The 24,099-nt window shown below is 41.8% G+C and overlaps 1 protein-coding gene and 1 pseudogene across 2 annotated transcripts in view; one reads left to right on the top strand and one right to left on the bottom strand.

The window, feature by feature from the left end:
- Window positions 1-23,754, bottom strand: part of RNF130 (ring finger protein 130) — a 177,605-nt gene extending 153,851 nt beyond the window's left edge. For both annotated transcript variants that reach the window (XM_068980710.1, XM_068980709.1), the window contains exon 1: window positions 23,508-23,754. In XM_068980710.1, the coding sequence (XP_068836811.1) occupies window positions 23,508-23,754 (247 nt within the window). The remainder of the gene's footprint in view (window positions 1-23,507) is intronic.
- On the top strand, window positions 3,427-4,176 carry LOC138086093 (small ribosomal subunit protein eS6 pseudogene; annotated as a pseudogene).
- Window positions 23,755-24,099: the final 345 nt, after the last annotated feature.

Below are 24,099 nucleotides of genomic sequence, written 5' to 3'. Positions count from 1 at the left end.
ACATTTCTCAAAACCTTTTTAGCTTTTGTTTCCCTATAAAGGGAAAATAACCTGAGAACTAAGATGATCAGAGCAAAGCTAAAGAACAATGGAAATGAGTTCAAAGTTCCTAAGAAAGCAAACATATTCTTAAGATAGGTCTCCCAGTTCATCTCAGTAAAACTGCTGTTCATATCTGTGTATTCATGCTGGTTTCTTCAAGTAATCTCTCATCTCATGAAAATAATTTGCAATTACCCAGCTTTCTTTGGCCTCAGTATCTGTAAACTTAAAAATGTTATAGTTGCTTTCTTCCAAATTTTCCAGTCACTTAGCTTTACATCAACAAAGGTCAAGAATACTTTCCACTCCTCAGCACTCCATCTTCCTCAGCAGTGTCAGAGGCACCTAACTACTTAACTTTTGCGATAATACAAACTTCCTTGGTCTCCTCCCGCACTGTCTTCCTGGCTATCCAGTTGTTTCAGAGCTCTCTGATGAAAAGATTATTCTTTCCCTCAATGTTGGCACCTTTGTCAAAATCCACTGATCATAAATTAAGGGTTTATTTCTGGTTCTCAGTTCTATGTCACAGATATGTCTATCTATGGCATATGTCTATGCCAATCCACACTGATTTATGTTTTGAAATCAGGACTTCCCTGGTGGCTCAGATGGTAAAGTGTCTGGCTACAATGCGGAAGACCTGGGTTCGATCCCTGGGTCGGGAAGAAACCCTGGAGAAGGAAATGGAACCCCACTCCAGTACTCTTGCCTGGAAAATCCCATGGATGGAGGAACCTGGTAGGCTACAGTCCATGGGGTCACAAAAAGTCAGACACGACTGAGTGACTCCACTTTCTTTGAAATCAGGAAATGTAGCGCTTTAATTTTATTTTTATTTTTCAACACTGTTTTGACAATTCTGGGTCCACATAAATTTTGCTTGTCAATTTCTGCAAAAAAGCCAGCTGGTATTTTCTTAGGATTATATTGACTCTGTAGGTCAGTTTGGCGGAGTACAGCCACTATACCAGTATTAAGTTTTTAGATCCATGAACATGGGATGTCTTTCCACTTATTTGGGTTTTCTAAAACTTCCTGTGACAATATTTTTTTTAGTTTTCAGGGCCAATAACATTTTAAATTATATTAAAAATACATTTTCTAATTGTTTGCTCTGGCACACAGAAGTACAATTGATTCTGTGTGTGTATCTATCTAGTGACCTTTCTAAATTTACTTCAACCAAAAAAAAATCATTGTTATAATAAATAAGAAATTAAGAATTAATGACATTTAATTATGGATTAACATTGGCTTCTTTCCTTAATCCATGTCAGATGGTTGTGTACCTCATATGGTATTCCGAGGTATCCTGAATGAAGAATGATCCCATAAATGTAAAGTGGATGCATAACTCCCTCACATACACGTTTTTTCAGTTATTACAAAATAGCATATACAGTTATATCAAGTTACACACAATACCATCTACTTTTAACTGAACTGTCTCTAATTAAATGGACAAATGCCTTAAAAAAGTCCCTACAAAATAAAGCAAAAATAAATTGGCACAGCTGACATTTCTACTCCTATACAAGCCCTTTTTCACTAACCATAATAGGTTTTTAAAAAACCCCAACTAATCAGATTTGGAAAAGAACACTGTCAAATAGGAAATGATCACAAAAGACTATGAGAAATACAGACTTATTATAGCTATTATTAACTATCAACCTAAGTGTTACATTAAGGTACTATGTCAAAGTAGTGTGGTTTAACATTTATAAGTATAATACATATATTGGGGATAAATGTACACACACAATAAAAAAAAGTGTGCCTCCCGTTACTACAGCGAGTGTGCCAGCAGACACAGGAAAGCGAGTTAGGAAGCCACAGTCCAGGTAAGAGATGAGAAGGCTGCAGTGGATGTGGGGAGAAATGGAGACACATTTTAGAGATGTTACGGAATATGGATCAACAGGACTTGGTAATTAATTAGATATGGGGGTAAAAGTCTGTGCTGACTGAAACAGCAAACACTGGAGGAGGAACAGATTTTTGGAGGAAAGATGGTGAATCGTTATGGACATATCAGGCTTGTAAGAAAACTGAGAGGGAGAGAATAATTCCACTCCTAAGCATATACTCAATAAAACATTATATACATGTAACAAAAGACATGTACACAATCTTTATGACAGCACTGGTTGTAACTGCTAAAAAGCAGGCAGCCCACACGTCCTTCAACAGCAAAACAGGTAAAATGCAGTATATTCATGCACTGGATCACTGACAAATTACTGCTATATGCAACAACATGAATTTATCTCACCAGCAGGATGTGAGCAAAAGAAACTAATCGTAAGATGAAAAATAATACATACCACGATTCTATGTATATAAGTTAAAAAACAGGCATAATCTCTAGTATTCAGTCAGAATACTATTTACTTTGGGGGAGCGAGGGAGGAGAAATAGTGATTGAAAGGGGATATCCAGAAAGCTCTGTGGAGCTGGTAACGCTCTATTTCTCGACAAGGTTCAGAGTGACATCAATGTGTTTGCTACGGTTATTCATCAAGCTGCAGACTTCTGACTGTACATTTTTCTGTGTTATAGCAAATGAATACTGCATGACTCCACTTCTATGAGGTTTCTAGAATAGTCAAATTCATAGAGACAGAAAGTAGAAGGAGGGGTTCCAGGGGCCAGGGAGAGAAGGAAATGCACAGATGTTTAATGGGTATGCAGTTTCAGTTTTTCAAGATGAAAACAGTTCTGGAGACTGGCTGCACAATAACATGCATCTGTGCAACACTACTAAAATATCCCACACCTAAACTGGTTAAGATGGTAGACTTTATGTTATGTGTATTTTACCATACTTATAAGAGACTTCCCTGTAGTACAGAGGATAAGAATCCTCCTGCCAAAGCAGGGGACACGGGTTTGATCCCTGGGCTGGAAAGATTCCACGTGCCACAGAGCAAGTAACCCCATGCACCACAGTTACTGGGCCTGAGCCGCAGGTAATGAGTCTGTGAGTCACAACTACCAAAGCTCGTGAGCCTAGGGCCTGTGCACCGCAACAACAGAAGCCGCTGCAGAAAGAACCCCAACCACCGCAACAGAGCAGCCTCCACTTACTGCAACCAGAGAAAGCCCGAGTGTGGCAACAAAGACTCAGTGAAACCAAAAAAAATTAAACCAACCAACCCTTCAACAGTTTTCTATTCCTCTTGGGATAACGTAAAAAATTGGAACACAGTCTAAAAAGTACTGACCCACGTTTTCATCTCTGCTATATACTATTCTCCCCCTTACTCTCTAAACTCCCCCTTACTCTCTAAACTCAAGCATTCCAAGGTTGTTGTTGTTTTAAATATCACTTTCAGGTCTCTTTTTCATGGTGTCTCGGAGGCTGTCGGCCGCCTCAGAATGAAGCTGAACATCTCTTTCCCGGCCACTGGCTGCCAGAAGCTCATTGAAGTGGACAATGAACGAAAACTTCATACCTTCTACGAGAAGCGTATGGCCACAGAAGTCGCTGCTGACGCTCTGGGTGAAGAATTGAAGGGTTATGTGGTCTGAATCAGTAGCGGGAACAATAAGCAGGGTTTCCCCATGAAGCAGAGTGTCTTGACCCATGGCAGAGTTCGCCTGCTTCTGAGTAAGGGGCATTCCTGTTACAGACTAAGAAGGACTGGAGAGAGAAAGTGCAAATCTGTGCGGGGTTGCATTGTGGATGCCAATCTAAGGGTTCTCAATTTGGTCATCGTGAAAAAAGGGGAGAAGGATATTCCTGGACTCACTGATACTACAGTGCCTCGTCGCCTGGGTCCCAAAAGAGCTAGCAGAATCCGCAAACTTTTCAATCTCTCTAAAGATGATGATGTCCGCCAATATGCTGTGCGAAAGCCCTTAAACAAAGACGGTAAGAAACCTAGGACTAAAGCACCCAAGATTCAGCGTCTCGTGACTCCACGAGCTCTGCAACACAAACGGTGGCGTATTGCTCTGAAGAAACAGTGTACTAAGAAAAATAAAGAAGAGGCTGCAGAATATGCTAAACTTTTGGCCAAGAGAATGAAGGAGGCCAAAGAAAAACAGCAGGAACAGATTGCCAAGAGACGGAGGCTGTCCTCTCTGAGAGCTTCCGCTTCTGAGTCTGAGTCCAGTCAAAAATGAGATGTTCTAAGAGTAACAAATAAATAAGATCAGACATCAAAATAAATAAATAAATAAATATCACTTTCAGTTTTCATATATGTTCCTAGCCTAAACTGGTCTTCCATTCCATGTCCCTCTTTGTTTAATATCTGCTCATGCTTTATCCTCAGCTTAAACATCATTTCTTCAGAGGAGTATTCCCTGACTAACCTAGACTGGGTTAATATTCTCATTTATGCTGTCTCAGTATCCTGATCCTTTCCCCAAGAATTATTATTAAATAACTCGTGTTATTATTTGTTTAATGTCTGTTTTCACCACAACACAATACACAGGGGCTGACTTACCTTGCTGTTTGCACCAGACAGAATGCAGGAACTTGTTCTGCCTGCTATATACTTCCTGTTCAGTTGCTAAGTCATGTCTGACTCTTTATGACCCCATGAACTGCAGCATGCCAGGCTTCTCTGTAAATCACTATCTCCTACTCACGTCCACTGAGTCAGTAATGCCATCCAAGCATCTCATCCTCTGTCACCCCCCTCTCATCATGTGGGTGAAGTATTGGTGCTTCCCCATCAGTCTTTCCAATGAATATTCAGGACTGATTTCCTTTAGGATGGACTGGTTTGATCTCCTTGCAGTCCAAGGGACTCTCAAGAGTCTTCTCCAGCACCACAGTTGAAAGCATCAATTCTTCGGCACTCGGCCTTCTTCACAGTCCAACTCTCACATCCATACATGACCACTGGAAAAACCATAGCTTTGACTAGATGGATCTCTGTTGGCAAAGTGATGTCTCTGCTTTTTAATACACTGTCTAGGTTTGTCATAGTTATTTTTCCAAAGAGCAAGTATCTTTTAATTGTGTAGCTGTAGTCACCATCTGCATTGATTTTGGAGCCCAAGAAAATGAAATATGACAGTTTCTCCACATTTCCCCCATCTATTTGCCATGAAGTGACAGGACTGGATGCCATTATCTTAGTTTTTTGAATGTTGAGTTTTAAGCCAGTTTTTTTCATTGTCCTATTTCACTTTAATTAAGTGGCTCTTCAGTTCCTCTTCACTTTCTGCCATTAAAGTGGTATCATCTGCATATCTGAGGTTACTGATATTTCTCCTGGCAATCTTGATTCTGGGATTTCGTATGATGTACTCTGCATATACGTTAAATAAAACAGGGTGACAATATACAGCCTTGATGTACTCCTTTCTCAATTCTGAACCAGTTTGTTTCATGTCTGGTTCTAACTGTTGTTTCTTCTCCTGCATACAGGCTTCTCTGGAGGCAGGTAAGGTGGTCTGGTATTCCCATTTCCTTGAAAATTTTCCAGCTTGTTGTGACCCACACAGTCAAAGGCTTTAGCTTAGTCAGTGAAGCAGAAGTAGACTTTTTTTTAAATTGCCTTGTTTTTTCTATGATCCAGCATTCGTTGGCATTTGATCTCTGGTTCCTCTGCCTTTTCTAAACCCAGCTTGTACATGTGGAAGGTCTCAGCTCACATACTGCTGATTTCTAGCTTGAAGGATTTTGAGCATAATCTTGCTGGTATGTGAAATGAGTGCATGAAGCTGACACAGGATGAGGCCCAGGAGCTGAGGGCACCCCAGCTTCACCACTGCAGTCGGCCACCCTGGAGCCGCTGCCCATCACGGAGCCCGTCTGCCACCCAGGGGCCAAGGGTACCCCAAGCTTTCCACTGCGGGGGCCAACCTGCCGCCACTGCTGGCCCTGCACATGTAACTGGGGGCACGGATCACTACATGACTCCCACCTCCGTCTCTGAGGTGATCTTTCTGAAGCTGCTTCCCAAGCCGGCAATGCTTCTTCAGGCAGCATGTCGTCCCGTGGTGGCCATCGCTGCTCCAGAAACACGTGCTCCTCCTCGCGTGGCTGCGCGCCAGGGCCCCGGCCGCAGCCCGCAGTCCCGACCATCGGCCGCGGCACCCAGTGGCCTAGCTCTGCGGAGACTCGGCTCCGGCCGCCCCCCAGCAGTCGGCATTCTGCGCCAGCAGCACCACGGCCGGTGCTGGGGTATTGTAAGCCCATTATATACAAGGTATTTAAGAATTATTTGCTGAATGAGTATTTGAAGCAGCTGTCCCACATGAGTTTAGGATTTCTGATCCAGATGAACTATAGTGTGGTGACAACATTGAAAAAAGAAACTGCATCACTGAAAGAACTTTGAGGAATCATAGAAGAAACGTATCAGAAAACTAACCTGTGTAAATAGCATTTCATTGTTTATAAACTGATAAACAAGGGCTTGGGAAGTTATGAGTTCCTTAGGGTACTATTAATCCTTAGGAAATGTCAGAAATAATTACTAAAGCAATAATTTGTAGACATTTAAATCATGGGATGCCTACACAGGTTCACTATGTGCAGAAGGATAAGTAATGTTCTCCATCCCCAGATGTCTCCATCTTGATCCTTGGGACCTGTGAATACGTTAGGTTACATGACAAGAGGGAATTAAGGTTGGTAATTGGCTGACTTTAAAATAAGTGGGTGAAAGTGAGTATCACTCAGTCCTTACCAACTCTTTGCCACCCCATGGACTGTAGCCCTCCTGGCTCCTCTGCCCAGGGACTTCTCCAGGCCAGAACACTGGAGTGGGCTGCCATTCCCTTCTCCAGGGTAACTTCCCCACCCAGGGACCGAACCCAGGCCTGCTGCATTACAGGCAGATCCCTCACTGTCTGAGCCCCCAGGGAAGCCCACGTGTAGGGTTACATGTGGGTGGGCCCAATGTGATCACAGGGTCTCAAGTGTAGAAGAAAGGTAGAAGAGTCACAGAAAGCTCTGAAAAAAGCTCACTACTGACTCTGGAGAGGAAGGGGCCATGAGCTAATGAATGCAGGCAGTCCCTAGAAGCTGGAAAAACAAGGAGATGGATTCTCCCTCAGACCTTCTATAAGGAGTGCAGTTTTGCCCAACACCCTGATTTTAGCCCAGTGAGACCCATTTAGGACTTCTCACTCCCAGAACTGTAAGGTAATAAATCTGTGTTCTTTTATGCCACCTGGTTTGAGATAACTGATCACAGTGGCAACAGGAAAATAACAATACTATGGTTAAGCCCTAAAGACTTCTCCTTCCCAGCAAATCAGGAACAAAGTAAATACAATATATATTTTTTAAAATCAAAGAACTTGATTGGCTTTTACAACATAAGACAAAGAAATATGTACAATACTAAATGCAAAGTCAATAAAATAAATTAGTAAACTGTGAAATGCCCACTCCACTCCCCAGAAGTGTTGAGTCATGGAATAATGTCAACCATCTTAGGTGGTTTTTAGGAACACACTACAAGGGTCTGTTCATTTACACTCTTTGATATTTGATACTTTTATCAATAACCTACATCAGTGTTCTTAACTTTGGGTCTATGGACCACACTTGAGGCTTCAAGAGGCATCTGAACATCCTAAACCTTACTGAAAACTTGGTGTATATATACATAAATAAGTACTTTTCATCAGAAAGGTCCACAGCTTTCATTAAAGTCTTGAATCTACAACCACAGAAGGTTAAGAACCACTTAGGTGAAGATACAGAAAGTATGCTCATCACGTTCATGGGTGACACACAGCTGCTATGAAGAGAAAAGACTGGATGACAGATCAGGATTCAAAAAGTATCCTGAAAGGCTGATGACCAGCCTAAATCCAGAAAATATAAAACCACGCGACTTAGGGCAACCTCTATGAAAAAGTCCTAGAAAGTCTAATCAGCAGTAATCTCAGTATGAGTCAGTGGTTACGGCTACCAAAATAACCTATATGACTCTAGGCATGTCTTCAGAATGATGAGGAAGAAAGCAGTTCCACTCTCTTCTGTACTGGTGAAACCAAATTGCAGTACTGTTCAATTTTGTTTTCTCTTTGCATTAATTTCTTATGGCTGCCATATCAAATGACTACAAACCTTGTGGCTTCAGTCATTTCAGTTCAGTCGCTCAGTTGTGTCCGACTCTTTGCAACCCCGTGGACCGCAGCATGCCAGGCCTCCCTGTCCATCACCAACTCCCAGAGTTTACTCAAACTCATGTCCATCGAGTCAGTGATGCCATCCAACCATCTCATCCTCTGTCATTCCCTTCTCCTCCCTGCCTTCAATCTTTCCCAGCATCAGGGGCTTTTCACATGAGTCAGTTCTTCACATCAGGTGGCCAAAGTATTAGAGTTTCAGCTTCACCATTAGTCCTTCCAAAGAATATTCAGGACTGATTTCCTTTAGGATGGACTGGTTGAGAGTCTCCAAGGGACTCTCAAAGGTCTTCTCCAACACCACAGTTCAAAAGCATCAATTCTTTGGCACTCAGCTTTCTTTATAGTCCAACTCTCACATCCATACACGACTACGGGAAAAATCATAGCTTTGACTATATAGACCTTTGTTGGCAAAGTAATGTCTCTGCTTTTTAATATGTTATCTATGTTGGTTATAACTTTTTTCCCAAGGAGTAAGCGTCTTTTAATTTCATGGCTGCAGTCACCATCTGCAGTGATTTTGGACCCCCCAAAATAAAGTCTGTTACTGTTTCCCATGAAGTGATGGGACCAGATGCCATGATCTTCGTTCTCTGAATGTTGAGTTTTAAGCCAACTTTTCCACTCTCCTCTTTCACTTTCATCAACAGGCTCTTTAGCTCTTCTTTGCTTTATGCCATACGGGTGGTGTCATTTGTATATCTGAGGTTATTGATATTTCTCCTGGCAATCTTGATTCCAGCTTGTGCTTCATCCAGCCCAACATTTCTCATGATGTACTCTGCATATAAGTTAAATAAGCAGGGTGACAATATACAGCCTTGATGTACTCCTTCCCCTATTTGGAACCAGTCCATTGTTCCATGTCTCGGTTCTAACTGTTGCTTCCTGATTTGCATACAGATTTCTCAAGAGGCAGGTTAGGTAGTCTGGCATTCCCATCTCTTTCAGAATTTTCCACAGTTTGTTGTGATCCACACAGTCAAAGGCTTTGGCATAGTCAATAAAGCAGAAATAGATGTTTTTCTGGAACTCTCTTGCTTTTTCAATGATGTATTGGATGTTGGCAGTTTGATCTCTGGTTCCTTTGCCTTTTCAAAATCCAGCTTAAAAATCTGGCAGTTCACAGTTCATGTATTGTTGAAGCCTGGCTTGGAGAATTTTGAGCATTACTTTACTAGCGTGTGATTTGAGTGCAACTGTGTAGCAGTTTGAGCATTCTTTGGCATTGCCTTTCTTTGGGATTGGAATGAAAACTGACCTTTTCCAGTCCTGTGGCCACTGTTGAGTTTTCCAAATTTGCTGGCATATTGAGTATAGCACTTTCACAGCATCATCTTCAGCATTTGAAAGAGCTCAACTGGAATTCCATCACCTCCACTAGCTTGTTTGTGGTGATGCTTCCTAAGGCCCACTTGACTTCACATTCCAGGATGTCTCGCTCTAAGTGAGTGATCACATCATCATGATTATCTGGATTGTGAAGATCTTTTTTTGTACAGTTCTTCTGTGTATTCTTGCCACCTCTTCACATTTTCTTCTGTTAGGTCCCTATCATTTCTGTCTTTTATTGAGCCCATCTTTGCATGAAATGTTCCCCTGATATCTCTAATTTTCTTGAAAAGATCTTTAGTCTTTCCCATTCTACTGTTTTCCTCTATTTCTCTGCACTCATCACTGAGGAAAGCTTTCTCATCTCTCCTTGCTATTCTTTGGAACTCTGCATTCAAATGGGTGTATCTTTCCTTTTCTCCTTTGCTTTTCGCTTCTCTTCTTTTCTCAGTTATTTGTAAGGCCTCCTCAGACAGCCATTTTGCTTTTTTGCAGTTCTTTTTCTTGAGGATGTTCATGATCCCTGTCTCTTGTACAATGTCATGAACCTACATCCATAGTTCTTCAGTCACTCTATCAGATCTAATCCCTTGAATCTATTTCTCACTTCCACTGTATAACCATAAGGGATCTGATTTAGGTCATACCTGAATGGTCTAGTGGTTTCCCCTAGTTTCTTCAATTTAAGTCTGAATTTGGCAATAAAGAGTTCATGATCTGAGCCACAGTCAGCTCCTGGTCTTGTTTTTGCTGACTGTATAGCGCTTCTCTATCTTCGGCTGCAAAAAATATAATCAATCCAATATCATTACTGACCATCTGGTGATGTCCATGTGTGGCTTAAAACAACATAAATGGACTGTCTCCTAATTCAGGAGGGCAGAAGTCAAGATCAAGGTGTCAGTACAGTTGGCTCCTTCTGGAGACTCCAAGGGAAAAACAGTCCTGTGCCTCTCTCCTAGCCTCCAGTGGTTGCCAGCAATCCTTGGCACTCCCTAGCTGCGGCAGCATAACTCCTATTTCAACCTCTATCTTCCCATGGCCTTTATCTTCGTGTGTTTCTCTGTATTCTCTCTTCTCCTTATAAGTCACTGGATTTAGGGTCCACCATAAACTAGTATGATCTTATCTTGATCCTTACATCTACAAAGATGTTATTTGCAAATAAGATCACATTCTGAAGTGCCAGGTGGACATGAATTTTTGTGGGACATTACTGAACTCACTATATCCTTTAAGTGGAATGCTGTGTTCTGTGGTTTAAAATACTATATTCTTAAGAACAGAAATAAGAACATGAAGTCTAAGGGTTAGAGGACTTAGAATCAGACAAGGAAATTAACAACTGTCTACAAATTTTTGAACCAATTTTTCTTCTGCAGATGAAAAAAAGACTTTCTAACATTCTGTTTTCCAGAGATGAGTGTGGTAGATTTCCATCACTCATTTGTTCAAGTGTGAGCTGTAAAACCACTGGATAAGAATGCTGAGATGAGTGGCTAGACTTGATGATTACAAATGACCATTAAGTTCTTAGATTTTACAATTCCTTCCCCATGTCTCCATCTCCATAGCCCTTTTAACTGGCCATTATACAGAATCAAGGAGAAGGCAATGGCAATCACTCCAGTATTCTTGCCTGGAAAATCCCATGGACCGAGGGGCCTGGTAGGCTGTAGTCCATGGGGTCGTGAAGAGTCAGACACGACTGAGCGACTTCACTTTCATGCACTGGAGAAGGAAATGGCAACCCACTCCAGTGTTCTTGCCTGGAGAATCCCAGGGACAGAGGAGCCTGGTGGGCTGCCATCTATAGGGTAGCACAGAGTCGGACACAACTGAAGCGACTTAGCAGCAGCAGCATACAGAATCAAAGAACCATAAAGCTCTATTAACACAGCAAACATCATGTGAAGAGTAGGAGGTAGAGGTGAGTGGGATATCAGCAAGAAGGCACACATTGTAAAGCAAACATAAGAGGCCCTAGGAACGAGAATATCAAAATACAGGTAGCTTCAGCACAGAGAGCTGAATGGCCTGAGGGAGGGAAAGGCTGGGAACCAGACCAATCAGGAGGTGCCTTGCATACTACAGTAAGGAGTTCAGATTTCCACTCTAAGGATTAGAAGAAGCCACTGAGGGGTAATTTAAGCAAGCAGTGACAAGACTGGGTGAAGTTTCAAGATCGCTGTAGCTACTGGGGAGAAACGACTGACAGAAGTTAAGAAGCAGGAAGACCAGAGAGATGGCAACTGTCTGTACTAAGGTGACAGGAGTGAAAATGGCAAGCAACAGATAGATATGATCCACCCTGACAGTAAACTGTGAAGGATAAATCAGAAGTGGAATGTAAGAAAAAGAAGATAGGGTGATGCCTAAATTTGTTTAAATAACAAGAGTGGACTGCGATGTCATTTGCTGAGATGGGGAACACTAGAAAACAGGTATTAGTCACTCAATCATGTCCAACTCTTTGCAACCCCATGGACTGCAGCCCTCTAGGCTCCTCTGTCCATGGAATTCTCCAGGCAAGAATACTAGAGTGGGTAGTCATTCCCTTCTCCAGGGGATCTTTCCGACCCAGGGACTGAACCTGGGTCTTCTGCATTGCAGGCAGATTCTTCACCATTTGAGCCACCAGGGAAGCCCCGAAAACAGTGGCAGTAGACAGAATATATATACATATGTGTGTGTATATATATATATACACACACACACATCAAAAGCTCCATTTATCAATCTGGAGATGTTCTTGGGAAATTTAAGTTAAAAATACCAAGTAGGCAGTTGAATATATGAATCCAGAGCTCAGAGAAGACTAGGCTAAAAGTAAAGCCATAGGAAAAAGTGACAGGAGAAGTGGAAAGAGGGAAAGCTTACTGTAAACCAAAATGTCAAAAAAGGAAGAAACAATTATTGGAGGACACATCTTGCTAATGGACCCGCAAAATAAATCAAGATAGAGCACAGATGCTCAGAGACATGTTTTACAACTATGGCGGCTCAATGTTAAGACACTGAGTGTTCTTCCAGGGGAAGGAGCTCTGGGGAGGCTGCTCTCACTGCTCCCTGTGTGGCCGCCTCTACAATGGCTCGCCCTGCTACAAAACAAATGCTGAATGCTATTTTTGCTTCTGGCCTTTTTTCTGCTAAAAGCAAAAATCCTCTTGAGGTTTCTTTTCGTTATCAAAAGTAGGTACTAATGTAGGTCTTTCATAAAAGCAAAATGGCATAAGATGAACTTTCGAAAAGTGGAGATTACCCATACTTAAGTCTTCATGCTTTAAATACAGAATGATTTTCAATAGGGAAAACAAAAATAAAATAAAAGCATTAATATCATCATCATAAAAATATTATAGAAAAGTCCTGTCCCTTTCTAGGATTCACTAACTGCTCAAAATGATGCCACAATGATGCCACACATATACCCCGAGAAAACCATAACTGAAAAAGACACAGGTACCCCAGTGTTCATTGCAGCAGTATTTACTATAGCTAGGACATGGAAGCAACCCAGATGTCCACTGACAGATGAATGGATAAAGAAGTATGGTACATATATACAATGGAATATTACTCAGCCATAAAAAGGAACATATTTGAGTCAGTTCTAATGAGGTAGATGAACCTAGAGCTTATTATACAGAGTAAAGTAAGTCAAAAAGAGAAAAACCAGTGTCGTATATTAACGCGTATATATGGAATCTAGAAAGATGGCACTGATGAACCTATCTGCAGGGCAGCAATGGAGACTCAGACATAGAGAACAGACTTCTGGACACAGGGGGCGAAGGAGAGAGTGGGACAAATGGAAAGAGTAGTACGGAAGAATATACATTACCGTATGTAAAACAGATAGCCAGTGGGAATTTGCTGTTTGACTCAGGGAGCTCAAACCCAATGAAGAGTGGGATGGGGTGGGAGGTGGGAAGGAGGTTCAATAGGAAGGGGACGTGTGTACACCTATGGATGATTCATGTTGATGTATGGCAGAAACCAACACAGTACTGTAAAGCAATTATCCTTCAACTGAAAAAAAAAACAAAAACGATGCCATATTTTAGCCTGATTCCTGTTAAGACAAGAATACTTGGTCTTAACTCTTTTCTTATTGGGGAAAAACATGCACTTTTCAGCATATTTCTAGTCATCTCTCAGTTTTCTACTCATTCTAACCATGGTTTGGAATTAATTCAATTTTTCTTGAAGTTAGGGAATAAACTTTATTAAAAAAATCAACTTTAGACACTTACTTGTTCCCTTTAGAGAGTATGACTTTCCCTCTGTGAAGAAGGTTTTATATTAAAAATAACTTCAAAAAAAGGAGAGAAAAGAAAATAAGAAATGTTACCCATGATCCAACAGATATAACACAGCCATTTTTATTTTTGCATATTACTTTGAGTCCCTGTCCACTGTGAAGATATTACTTTTGCAGGCTATACCTAACTTTCCCATGATCCCCTTTAATAGTTGTGTAACATTCCACGAAGTAGATCATTCATAATTTACTAAACTCACTTGAGAAGTGGTACAAGACATGGTGGAAGTATGAGCTCTGTAGTCAGACAGACCTACATCAAATCCAAACTCTTCTGAATCACAAGATTCAGCTGGTGGATTACCTCACTCACTTTAATTTGTCCAACACTAATTATCAGTACCACCCTCCTATGTTCCAGGCTCAACAAGTGAGCACTGAGTATACAAAAGTGGACACCAGGATCTCTGCCTTCAGAAGCAAATAAGAGAGGTACACAATTTCCAACCATATTAAGTGTTATAAACAAAAAAACAAAAACACTAAGAGACTGGAGTGCCCTGAATTCCCCTCCACAGAATGAGGATACCGTACCACCTAGCGCTGTTACAAGAATTCAATGATACTACATGTACAATACTTGGCACCACTCTTGGCAGAGAGTATGTACCCAATATATGTTAACTGTATCACTGTTTGGGATAAAGAGGGATCACCAAAGCAGGAAATATCGTCCTCTCAGTACACACTTTCTTCTTTTCTCTATCAATATAAATCCTACACTTTTCCAGTTTTGAGTTTACTGCTAGAAGTTTGATGTGGGTCTTTTAAAAATGTACTTATTTTATTGAAGGATAATTGCTTTACAAAATTTTGCTATTTTCTGTCAAACTTCAACATGAATCAGCCATAGGTATACATATATCCCCTTCCTTTTGAACCTGTCTCCCCATCCCACCCCCTAGGTTGATGCAGAGCCCTTGTTTGAGTTTCCTGAGCCATATAGCAAATTCCTGTTGGCTACCTATTTTACATATAGTAAAGTAAGTTTCCAATTCAATGGACATGGGTTTGGGTGGACTACAGGAGTTGGTGATGGTCAGGGAGGCCTGGCGTGCTGCAGTTCATAGGGTCGCGAAGAGTAAGACACAACTGAGCAACTCAACTGAACTGAACTCACTTAAGTTTCCATGTTACTCTTTCCATACATCTCACCCTCTCCCTCTGTCCATAAGTCTATTCTCTATGTCTGTTTCTCCATTGCTGTCCTGTAAATATCTTTAGTACCACTTTCTAAATTCCATATATATGCTTTAGAATATGGTATTTATCTTTCTCTTTCTCACTTCACTCTGTATAATAGATTCTAGGTTCATCCACCTCATTAGAACTGACTCAAAGGCGTTCCTTTTTAAGGCTGAGTAATATTCCATTGTGTATATATACCACAACTTCTTTATCCATTTATCTGTCAATGGACATCTAGGTTGCTTCCATGTTCTAGCTATTGTAAGCAGTGCTACGATGAACAATGGGATACATGTGTCTTTTTCAATTTTGGTTTCCTCAGGGTATATGCCTAGGAGTGGGATTGCTGGGTCATATGGTGATTTTATTCCTAGTTTTTTAAGGAATCTCCATACAGTCTTCCATAGCGGCTGTATCAATTTACATTCCCACCAACAGTGCAAGAGGGCTCCCTTTTCTCCACACCCTCGCCAGCATTTACTGCTTGTAGACTTTTTGATGATGGCCATTCTTATCAGTGTGAGGTGATATCTCATTGTAGTTTTGATTTGCATTTCTCTAATAATGAGTGATGTTGAGCATCTTTTCATGTGTTTGCTAGCCATCTGTATGTCTTCTTTGGAGAAATGTCTGTTTAGGTCTTTTTCCCACTTTTTGATTGGGTTGTTTTCCTGGTATTGAGTTGTATGAGCTGCTTGTGTATTTTGGAAATGAATCCTTTGTCAGTTGTTTCATTTGCTATTATTTTCTCCCATTCTGAGGGTTGTCTTTTCACCTTGCTCATAGTTTGATGTGGGTCTATTTTTAGATCCATTTCTCTCCTCGTCATGTTCAAGTTTCCTTTTATCTCCGTGAACAAACTGAGTATATTTATAATGGCTCTTTCAACACCTTTATTTGCAATTCCATCATTTGTCCCACTTCTGGGACTGCTTCTGCTGACTGTTTTTCTGTCTGGTTATGGGTCATATTTTCTCTACTTGGCTTGTCTGCTCATTTTTTATTGGATGCTGGTATTGGATTTCATGTTTTTGGGAGCTGGACTTTGTTGTAATCCCTTCAGATATTGTTAGGGTTTGTTCGTGATTACGTACTTTGAATAAATCTCATCCTTTTAAGGTTTGCCTCTAAGATTTGGTAGGTGGGTCCAGAACAGGCTTTTCTCCAGGGCTCATTTAGCCTTACTCCATGCCTCATCCATTAGGTCTTTCTACTTTGATTAGTGAGAATATGAACTATTCCCAGCCTTGTGTGAACTCCAAGAATTCTTCCACCTGCTAATTTCTGACAGCTCTCCATAAAATAAGCAGAACAGTACTCAATCAAAGGCTTGAGTGAACGAACCCTTGCAGCTCCCTCCTCTCCTGTACCTGACCTCCTCACACATTCAAGCCTACTCAAGCTGCCTTCACCTCTCTGAGCTCTGAACTCTGTCTCATCAACTCAGGAAGACCACTAGATTCTTTCTGGGTTCCCCTTCCTTGAGCTTCAGTTCAGAAACTCTCCAGGAGGTAAGCTGAGGCAGTCACAGAGCTCTGTTGTTTATTTCCTTTCTCTCAGGGAGCACTGTCCTGTGCTGTTTTCTGACCTATTTCTAAAATTGCTGTTTCATAACTGTCAGGTATTCCAGTCACTCGAGGTGGCAAGGTAAACCTAGTGTCTGTTATTCCATTATGGCTAGAGAAAGAACTAATCAAGTTTAATTTCAACTTCCACATTTTCAATGAAACCTCTCTAGACTACAAGTCCAAATAATTGTTCATTTCTCTGATCTCTTTACCGTTTACTGATCTAGCATAGTAACAGAGGCCCTATAGTATACTCTATCAACACCCCACCATTCCCATCCCATCCTACAGATTCCAGCAACACCTGCCATCAGTTTCACTACCAGACCAAGCACCACAGGGTTAAATGCAACCACATATTACAGTGGCTTGCTAGTGCCAGGCACAGTTTGAGGTATTTGGTTAAAACAAAGAAGATGCTGTCCCTAATTTCCAAGAGCTCACAGTCTGGGACAACTTAGGAATCAACTTCTCACCCATAAATCCATAACATAGTTTTAATGGGAAAAACTAAGGTATAAATGAACCTTTAGAACATGGATTGTGGCTTGTCAAAAGTTTTCTTAAAGGACTAGAGAACAAGTAGTTTAGGCTTGCAAGTCATATACGCTCCTGTAATAACTGCTTAACTCTGTCGGTAAACCACAGAGCCACAGACACGTGAATGAACGGACATGGCTGTATTCCAACAAACTCTGTTTACAATAACATGCGGCTGGTCCCGTTGCTGGTGTCTGTAGACAGCCTGCACCATCTTCTACAATGGCATGTCCTATTTGTGCCATCCTGACAAGTTCTCTTAGGCAGGAATTGCATACCATATCTTCCACACACACACCACAGAACCTGCATAATGCAAGCTCAGAGGAGTTTATTAAGGACTTTTTAATTTATGTCATTTGGCATTTGAAGGGATCCCTTTATTTTGTTCAAAATTGCTTCCAACAGTATAGAAAGCTACACTTACTATGACTTATGGAAAAGAAATCAATGTTTAGTGCATAAAATACTATAAGGATGATAAAACAAACAAATGATGATCCTGAAAACTTAATTTCATTTTGTAAATAAGTCAAGGTTGCTATACTTAAAACAACCAGCTCTGAGGATTGGTATGATTAGGTACTTCGAATAAATCTCATCCTTTTAAGGTTTGCCTCTAAGATCTGGTAGGTGGAAATGCACCCCAGAGGTGTGGACATGGTCCAAAACACTACCAGACTTCTTTGAGAATTATCTAAAGAGAGAATTCACAAGCACATTAAAAGACTGCCTCAAAAATAATTTTCAATTGTCAAAATTAAAATCTATTCAGAAAAGACAGACATTTGATAAACTGTATGCATTTTCCAAATGGTTCAATCAAAAAGATAACCTCACAAAACAAATTCTGAAAGTGTTTAAATTTTTCATTGTTGCAAAATATGTATGTATACATAGAAACATATACACGCCCATGTGACTGACATTAAAAGAACAGTATCCTTTTTTTTTTTTTTTTTTAGAACAGTGTCCTTAATGGGTATATCTGGTACTTTGTTTAACAAGGTTCGTCTTACTATTTTACAGTTACACCTTGTTCAAGATGGAGGGATCTTACAAGCCATCTAATCTAATGCTCCTTCAAATGAAGGAGTTCCCTTTTATAATATTCAAAGCAATGCTTTGTAGTCTGTTCGTCTCTTAAAAGTCATATTCAGAAATGAACATGTACTAAAAGTGCGCCTGGCCTATAATGAAGTGGGACCTGTGTTACCCAGGATACGATGCTCACATGCTCGCAAGAGCAGAATGGGCTGGTCAGTGAGTGAACAGAGGCTTTGTCCTATGACATGCAGCTCGAAGCCTTATTTCCCCTCAACTCCTTTCACTGCAGCTAATTTTTTTTTTAACCCAAATTCAAGACTATATAATAATTTCTATTAACTTTTCTCTTAGTTTCAGCCCACCATTCCATACATTGAGATCCTGAGGATCCTGCCATCCAATATTTCAGTTAAATATGTCACGTCTTTATCAAATCACTGGCACAACAAAGACCTTCACAATGTGAAGAAGAGCAAGATGAAAACTCTAAGGCAGAAAAGTACAGACAACACTTTGCTATAAAGAGAAACAGAAAGATGGAACGGAGGAAGGATGTATATATTTGGTGGAGAGGTTTAAAAATATATACTCAAATTTTATATGCTAATGAATCATCCAAAAGCAAAGGAAAAATACTAAATGTAAAAATATTTTCTAAATTGTTAAAATTTAATACAAATACAATTTATCATATATTGCTTGGTTATCTATTTTAGGTCAAAATTTGGTTTTTAGAGCCTCCAGCTCCTTCTGAATTATCTTTCCTTTCAGGGTCTCTGATTCCAGGATAACACCTACTTTTTTTCTGAATATTTTGATATCTCTATATCCAGTAGCCCCTGCCTTTGGCATTATACAATCTAACATTTCATGGTCCTTTTCATCCAAGATCTTGCTTCCACATCGATTGCCTTCACTCTAAAATCAGAATTTTAAAAACCAAGTTTATGTTTAATCCAACAAAATCACATATATAAAACATAAGAATCTCAGATTTTTTTAAAATGTTATGGCATCCCTTTGGTCAACCAGATGACCAAAAAAAATTTATTACTTGGTAAAATTGTTCTCCAAGGATTAAACATCCAATCCTGAACATTTCTATGCAAAATGACTAGTACCAAATTCTTCCCACCAGCATATTTGCATATAAAATGACATCATCAACAACAGGGCCTCTCTCCCAACCCCCACCTCCAGGCTCAAACAAAAAGTTAGTGTGCACACACACAAAGCACATCTACAACGTCTGTTCCACAGTAAATGCTAGCTAGATTTTACATTTGTGTCTAGCTCTACGCTCACCCTTTGAGTAAGTTAGTAATAAGAAAGCAACCATGAACAACAACCAGGATCTGTGAATAAATATAAGGCATGTTCCTGCGAAAGTTCACTTCAAAAAATAAATTCTTTACAGTTAAAATATGAAATTTTTTATCACTAAATAAATCTCCATTTAAAATGTACTCTAATGATAAAGAATGTATTTTCAAAGTACAACACTTGTTTATGAAATAGTTTATAAAGTTTAACACTTTTCAAAACGTACTTCTAAAATACCAAAGCATTTAGGAAGAAATTGCCACATAGCTCTTTAAAGATATAGGACAAATAAATCTTGTCCAGTAATTCATACATGCCTAATTTACAGAAATAATGACTCATTGGAAAAGACTCTGATGCTGGGAGGGACTGGGGGCAGGAGGAAAAGGGGACGACAACAGAGGATGAGATGTCTGGATGGCATCACCGACGTGATTTGAGTGAACTCTGGGAGCTGGTGATGGACAGGGAGGCCTGGCGTGCTGCGATTCATGGGGTCGCAAAGAGTCGGACACGACTGAGCAACTGACTGAATGCAAAATAACTAGAAAGGTTTTTACTGTCACAACCAAGTCAAAGAATTAAAACGAGTTATCATGTTAAGCTCTAGGAAAACTACTTTTGTTTTTATAGTCACCAAACACTTGTCCTCAAAATTTTTATTAACTTCCCATCTATTGACCATGGCTGGTTCTTTTTTTGCCAGTAATTCTGTCTCCTAACTATTTTTTTTGAAATTTGAACATCACTTTGTTTAGTGTCAACTCAGTAAATCTTCAATAAACACATTAAGAATTCTCTTCAACTTAAAATTACAAGCAGGCAAGAATATATTATTTTTTCTAAAACCACTAAAATTTGAGATTAAATCGAGAATATCATAATGTGAAATAACCAAATATTCAAATTTTAAGCTATTTTCTTTTTTAAAATTGAGGTATAATAGACATACGGGCTTCCCTGGTGGCTCAGATGGTAAAGAATCTGCCTGCAACGCAGGAGGCCCATGTTCCATCCCTGGCTCAGGAAGATCCCCTGGAGGAGGAAATGGCAACCCATTCCAGTATTTTTGCCTGGTGGGCTACAGTCCATGTGGTTGCAAATATCCAGACACGACTGAGTGACTAGAGTACACTGGCATGATATAAGCCATTTTCTTAAACATGAAAAATTTTAACAGATTTCTATCACCATTCTTGTTTTTTAAAATACATTCCTAGGACTTCCCTGGTGGTCCAGTGGTTGGAACTTTGCATTTCCACTGTGCGGGTGTGGGCCAGATCCCTGTTCGGGGGAACTGAAGATTCTGCATGCTAATGATAGCATGGCCAAGAAACAAAAAACAAGAAAACAAAATACATTCCTAAATTTCTGCTGCGAAAGCACAAAAACTTCTTAGATTTCATGTTAGTCCATTGACTTAGAAACAGTTTATAGGCAAACTGACATAAAAATGCCACTAGACCGTAAGCTTCAGGGAGAAAAGAAAGAATTTGTTTTGCTTATTTCTGGGGCCCATCCCTCTTTCCTAGTACCTTGGGTGGTGGCTGGGACCAGCAGATTTTCAATTAGTATTTGCTGGATTGAAAGAATCTATGTGTGCATATCCCTTAGTAGAAAGCCAGACCCAAACTACCTGCAGGATTCCACCACCGAGGCCATGAAAAAACCTTGAGCAATCTCATGTGAGGATACAAAATGAGTCCCTAGAGAACAGAGGAAATGAAGAGAAGATAGACACCCAGGGGAACTGACTGCAGACTCAAGTTTCCAAGACTGCTCCAACGTATTTACACTGATGCCATGTCTGAAACTCCACCAATTTATAGAGATTCATTTAGGTTAACAAATCTCCTCTTGTAAGAATGTAGGCACCATTTAAGCCTCTCATTAACCTTGTGTTGTGCTGTGCTTAGTCGCTCAGTAGAGTCCAACCCTTAGCAATTTGCCAGGCTCCTCTGTCCATGGGGATTCTCCAGGTAAAAATACTGGAATGGGTTGCTATGCTCTCCTCCAGGGGATCTTCCCAATCTAGGAATTGAACCCATGTCTCCCACATTGCAGGCAGATTCTTTACCATCTAAGCCACCAGGGAAGCCCCTCAATAAACTTAAGGTATAACTAGTTCACCACTCCCTTTTGCAGACAAAATTGAGGCTAAAAGGCCAAATTACTTTCCTAAACTCACACAGTACTTCGCCAGTGACATAAGGCTTATGTACAGCACAACTGAAACCTCCCCACTGACGGAGGAACAAGACCAGCCTTTACCACCCATCAGTGTCCAATACCCTTCTATACAAACACCTAAAACAAGTTTTGCTTGGAATGACAGGCAAGAAACAAGTAGTTTCAGAACACAGATCACTTATGAGGCAAGTATCTAAAGTGAGGATCATGGATTCGAGGTGCCTAGAGGAACCCAAAGACAAACCACAGATTTCAAAATACTGCACAGGGCCAGTTCTTGTTCCAGAACAGTTTGCCTTTCCCTCTTCCTCCCCTTCCACGTGACCCTCACAGATCTCAACCCCAGAAAACAGGCTACCATTGTCAGTGCCACAGTTTGGAAACATTTTGTGTCCCAAGCACAGTGACTGGCACAGAACAAGCAAGCAAATATTTACTGAATGAACCAAAGGCCAAAGTTGTTACTGTGGGCAAGGCAGGACCCTAACTGCCTTTTTCTTTAACAAAGTGGAGATGAGAAGTGCATACTAAGCAACTGATTACTGATGTAAAAATGAACGTTTGAAACGAAGGTGTAAACTGGGGAAAGGCTGGTGAAAGCCCTTCCTGATTCTTCTTCCCTAGCTGCTGCTGCTGCAGCTAAGTCACTTCAGTCGTGTCCGACTCTGTGCGACCCCATAGACGGCAGCCCACCAGGCTCCCCCGTCCCTGGGATTCTCCAGGCAAGAACGCTGGAGTGGGTTGCCATTTCCTTCTCCATCTTCCCTATCTAGATTGCCTCAAAGAAAAAAAAACAGCTTAGCACGTTCGCATTCAAACATGTATCTCAGAAGTGGCATAATGTTCTAATAGTTTAGAATATAAAAACAAACACCTTATGTAGGTTGCCTAGTTTAGGTCATCTTAACATGAAAAGCAGCTTTAAAAAGTCCCCTCTCAGCATTCTCAGGGTGAGAGTGGGTAGAGCTAGTAGATATTTTTCCAAAAAGCCTGCTGTGGGCCAAAAACAAAATCATACTCCACAGTGTGGGAAAAGTTTCTTTCAAAACATTACCAGAAATTTGTACAAATATATGCTTTATACTAAATTATTAAAGAGCAAATGATAGGAAGACGTAAGATTAAGCCAAATGGCTTCAAAGACAACTCTCAAAATTTTTACCTATTTTCCCTCTGGCAGACTCTCACGACCTGAAGACTTGGCTACAGGTTCCAATTGGTATCGGATTCGTCGTAACGTCAGATGTTCAGGCGTCAAATTACAGTAAAGCTGGTGGGGCACAATAAGAGCCAAAAGCAACACGGAAGATGCCCATTTTCCTCCTCCACTCTCCTTCCACTTGTCACATAAGAAAAACGGCACATTTTTACAGTAGAAAAGGGCCTCATCCTTCCAGATCAATACAGCGCAGTCTGTGATTTAGGGAAGGAACCTGTGAGGTTTCCGAAATACAGGTTGAGACTTCATCCATCATAAACTAGTTTTGCGCTCTTCCACCACCTCCTTTGTCTGAGCTGTCCCTGCAAACTCGCAGTTCAATGCCTTTCTGTAAACAAGCTAACTGAACCCAGGGGGGGAAAAGCCTTTTTAAAAAGAAGAGAAGAACCCAATAACGCGTCTGGAGCCTCATTCCCAGCAGCGAACGGGGCGGGGGAAGGACACGACGGGAACCTCGACCCTGGGGCCGCCCGCCGAGCGGCGCATCAATCCGGGCGGGGTGGGGGCGCCGCCTCCGCCGCCTCCGCGCCCAGGTTGTGGCTCCTGGGGGATGAGGGCCAACCCTTCCCCCCTCCGCCTTCCACAGCTCCTCTTTTCCCTGCCAGGCACTCACCTCCATGGATAGGCAGCGGCGCCAGAACCTGGCCACGGACCTCGGCCTTGGGCGAGTCGAGTCCGTAGCGCCCGCGGTCGATGCGGAATGTAAGTGGGGCGCCGCGGCCGGGCTCCTGCACCGTCACGTTGATGAGCGCAGTGTAGTACTCCTGGCTCGCGTTGTCCGCCCGCGCCGGCCACAGGCTGCAGGTCAGCAGAGCGAACGCGGCGAGCCGGGCCGGGCCCGCCCGCGCCGCGCCGCTCATCGTCCCTCCGGCCGCCGCCGCTCGCGGACCGGGATCCCGGGCCGGCGCCGAGAGGAGGGGCGGGCGCGGCCGGCCCTGCAGCGCGAGCGCACGCGCGCGGCCTGTGCGCGGCCGGGCACGAGCGTAGCCCTCCTCGGCGCCGCGGCCCCGCCGCTCGCCACCCTCAGAGCCGCAGGGAGGCGCCCATGGGCGCTTCGGCGAGGACGGCGGGTCAGGGCTCGCGCGGTCGTCTCCTCTGGGTCCCTACACGGCCGTGTCGGTGGGCCCACTCCATCCCCTGGCCCGGTCCCGCCGAGTGGGGGCGCCTCGTGAGGACGCACCCGGCGGGGAGGATGCGCCCGAAGG

This window comes from Capricornis sumatraensis, chromosome 9, assembly GCF_032405125.1.
Source record: "Capricornis sumatraensis isolate serow.1 chromosome 9, serow.2, whole genome shotgun sequence".
Taxonomy (NCBI): Eukaryota; Metazoa; Chordata; class Mammalia; order Artiodactyla; family Bovidae; genus Capricornis; species Capricornis sumatraensis.
Note: the sequence above shows the minus strand (reverse complement) of the source record. Positions and strands in the feature narration are given on the sequence as shown.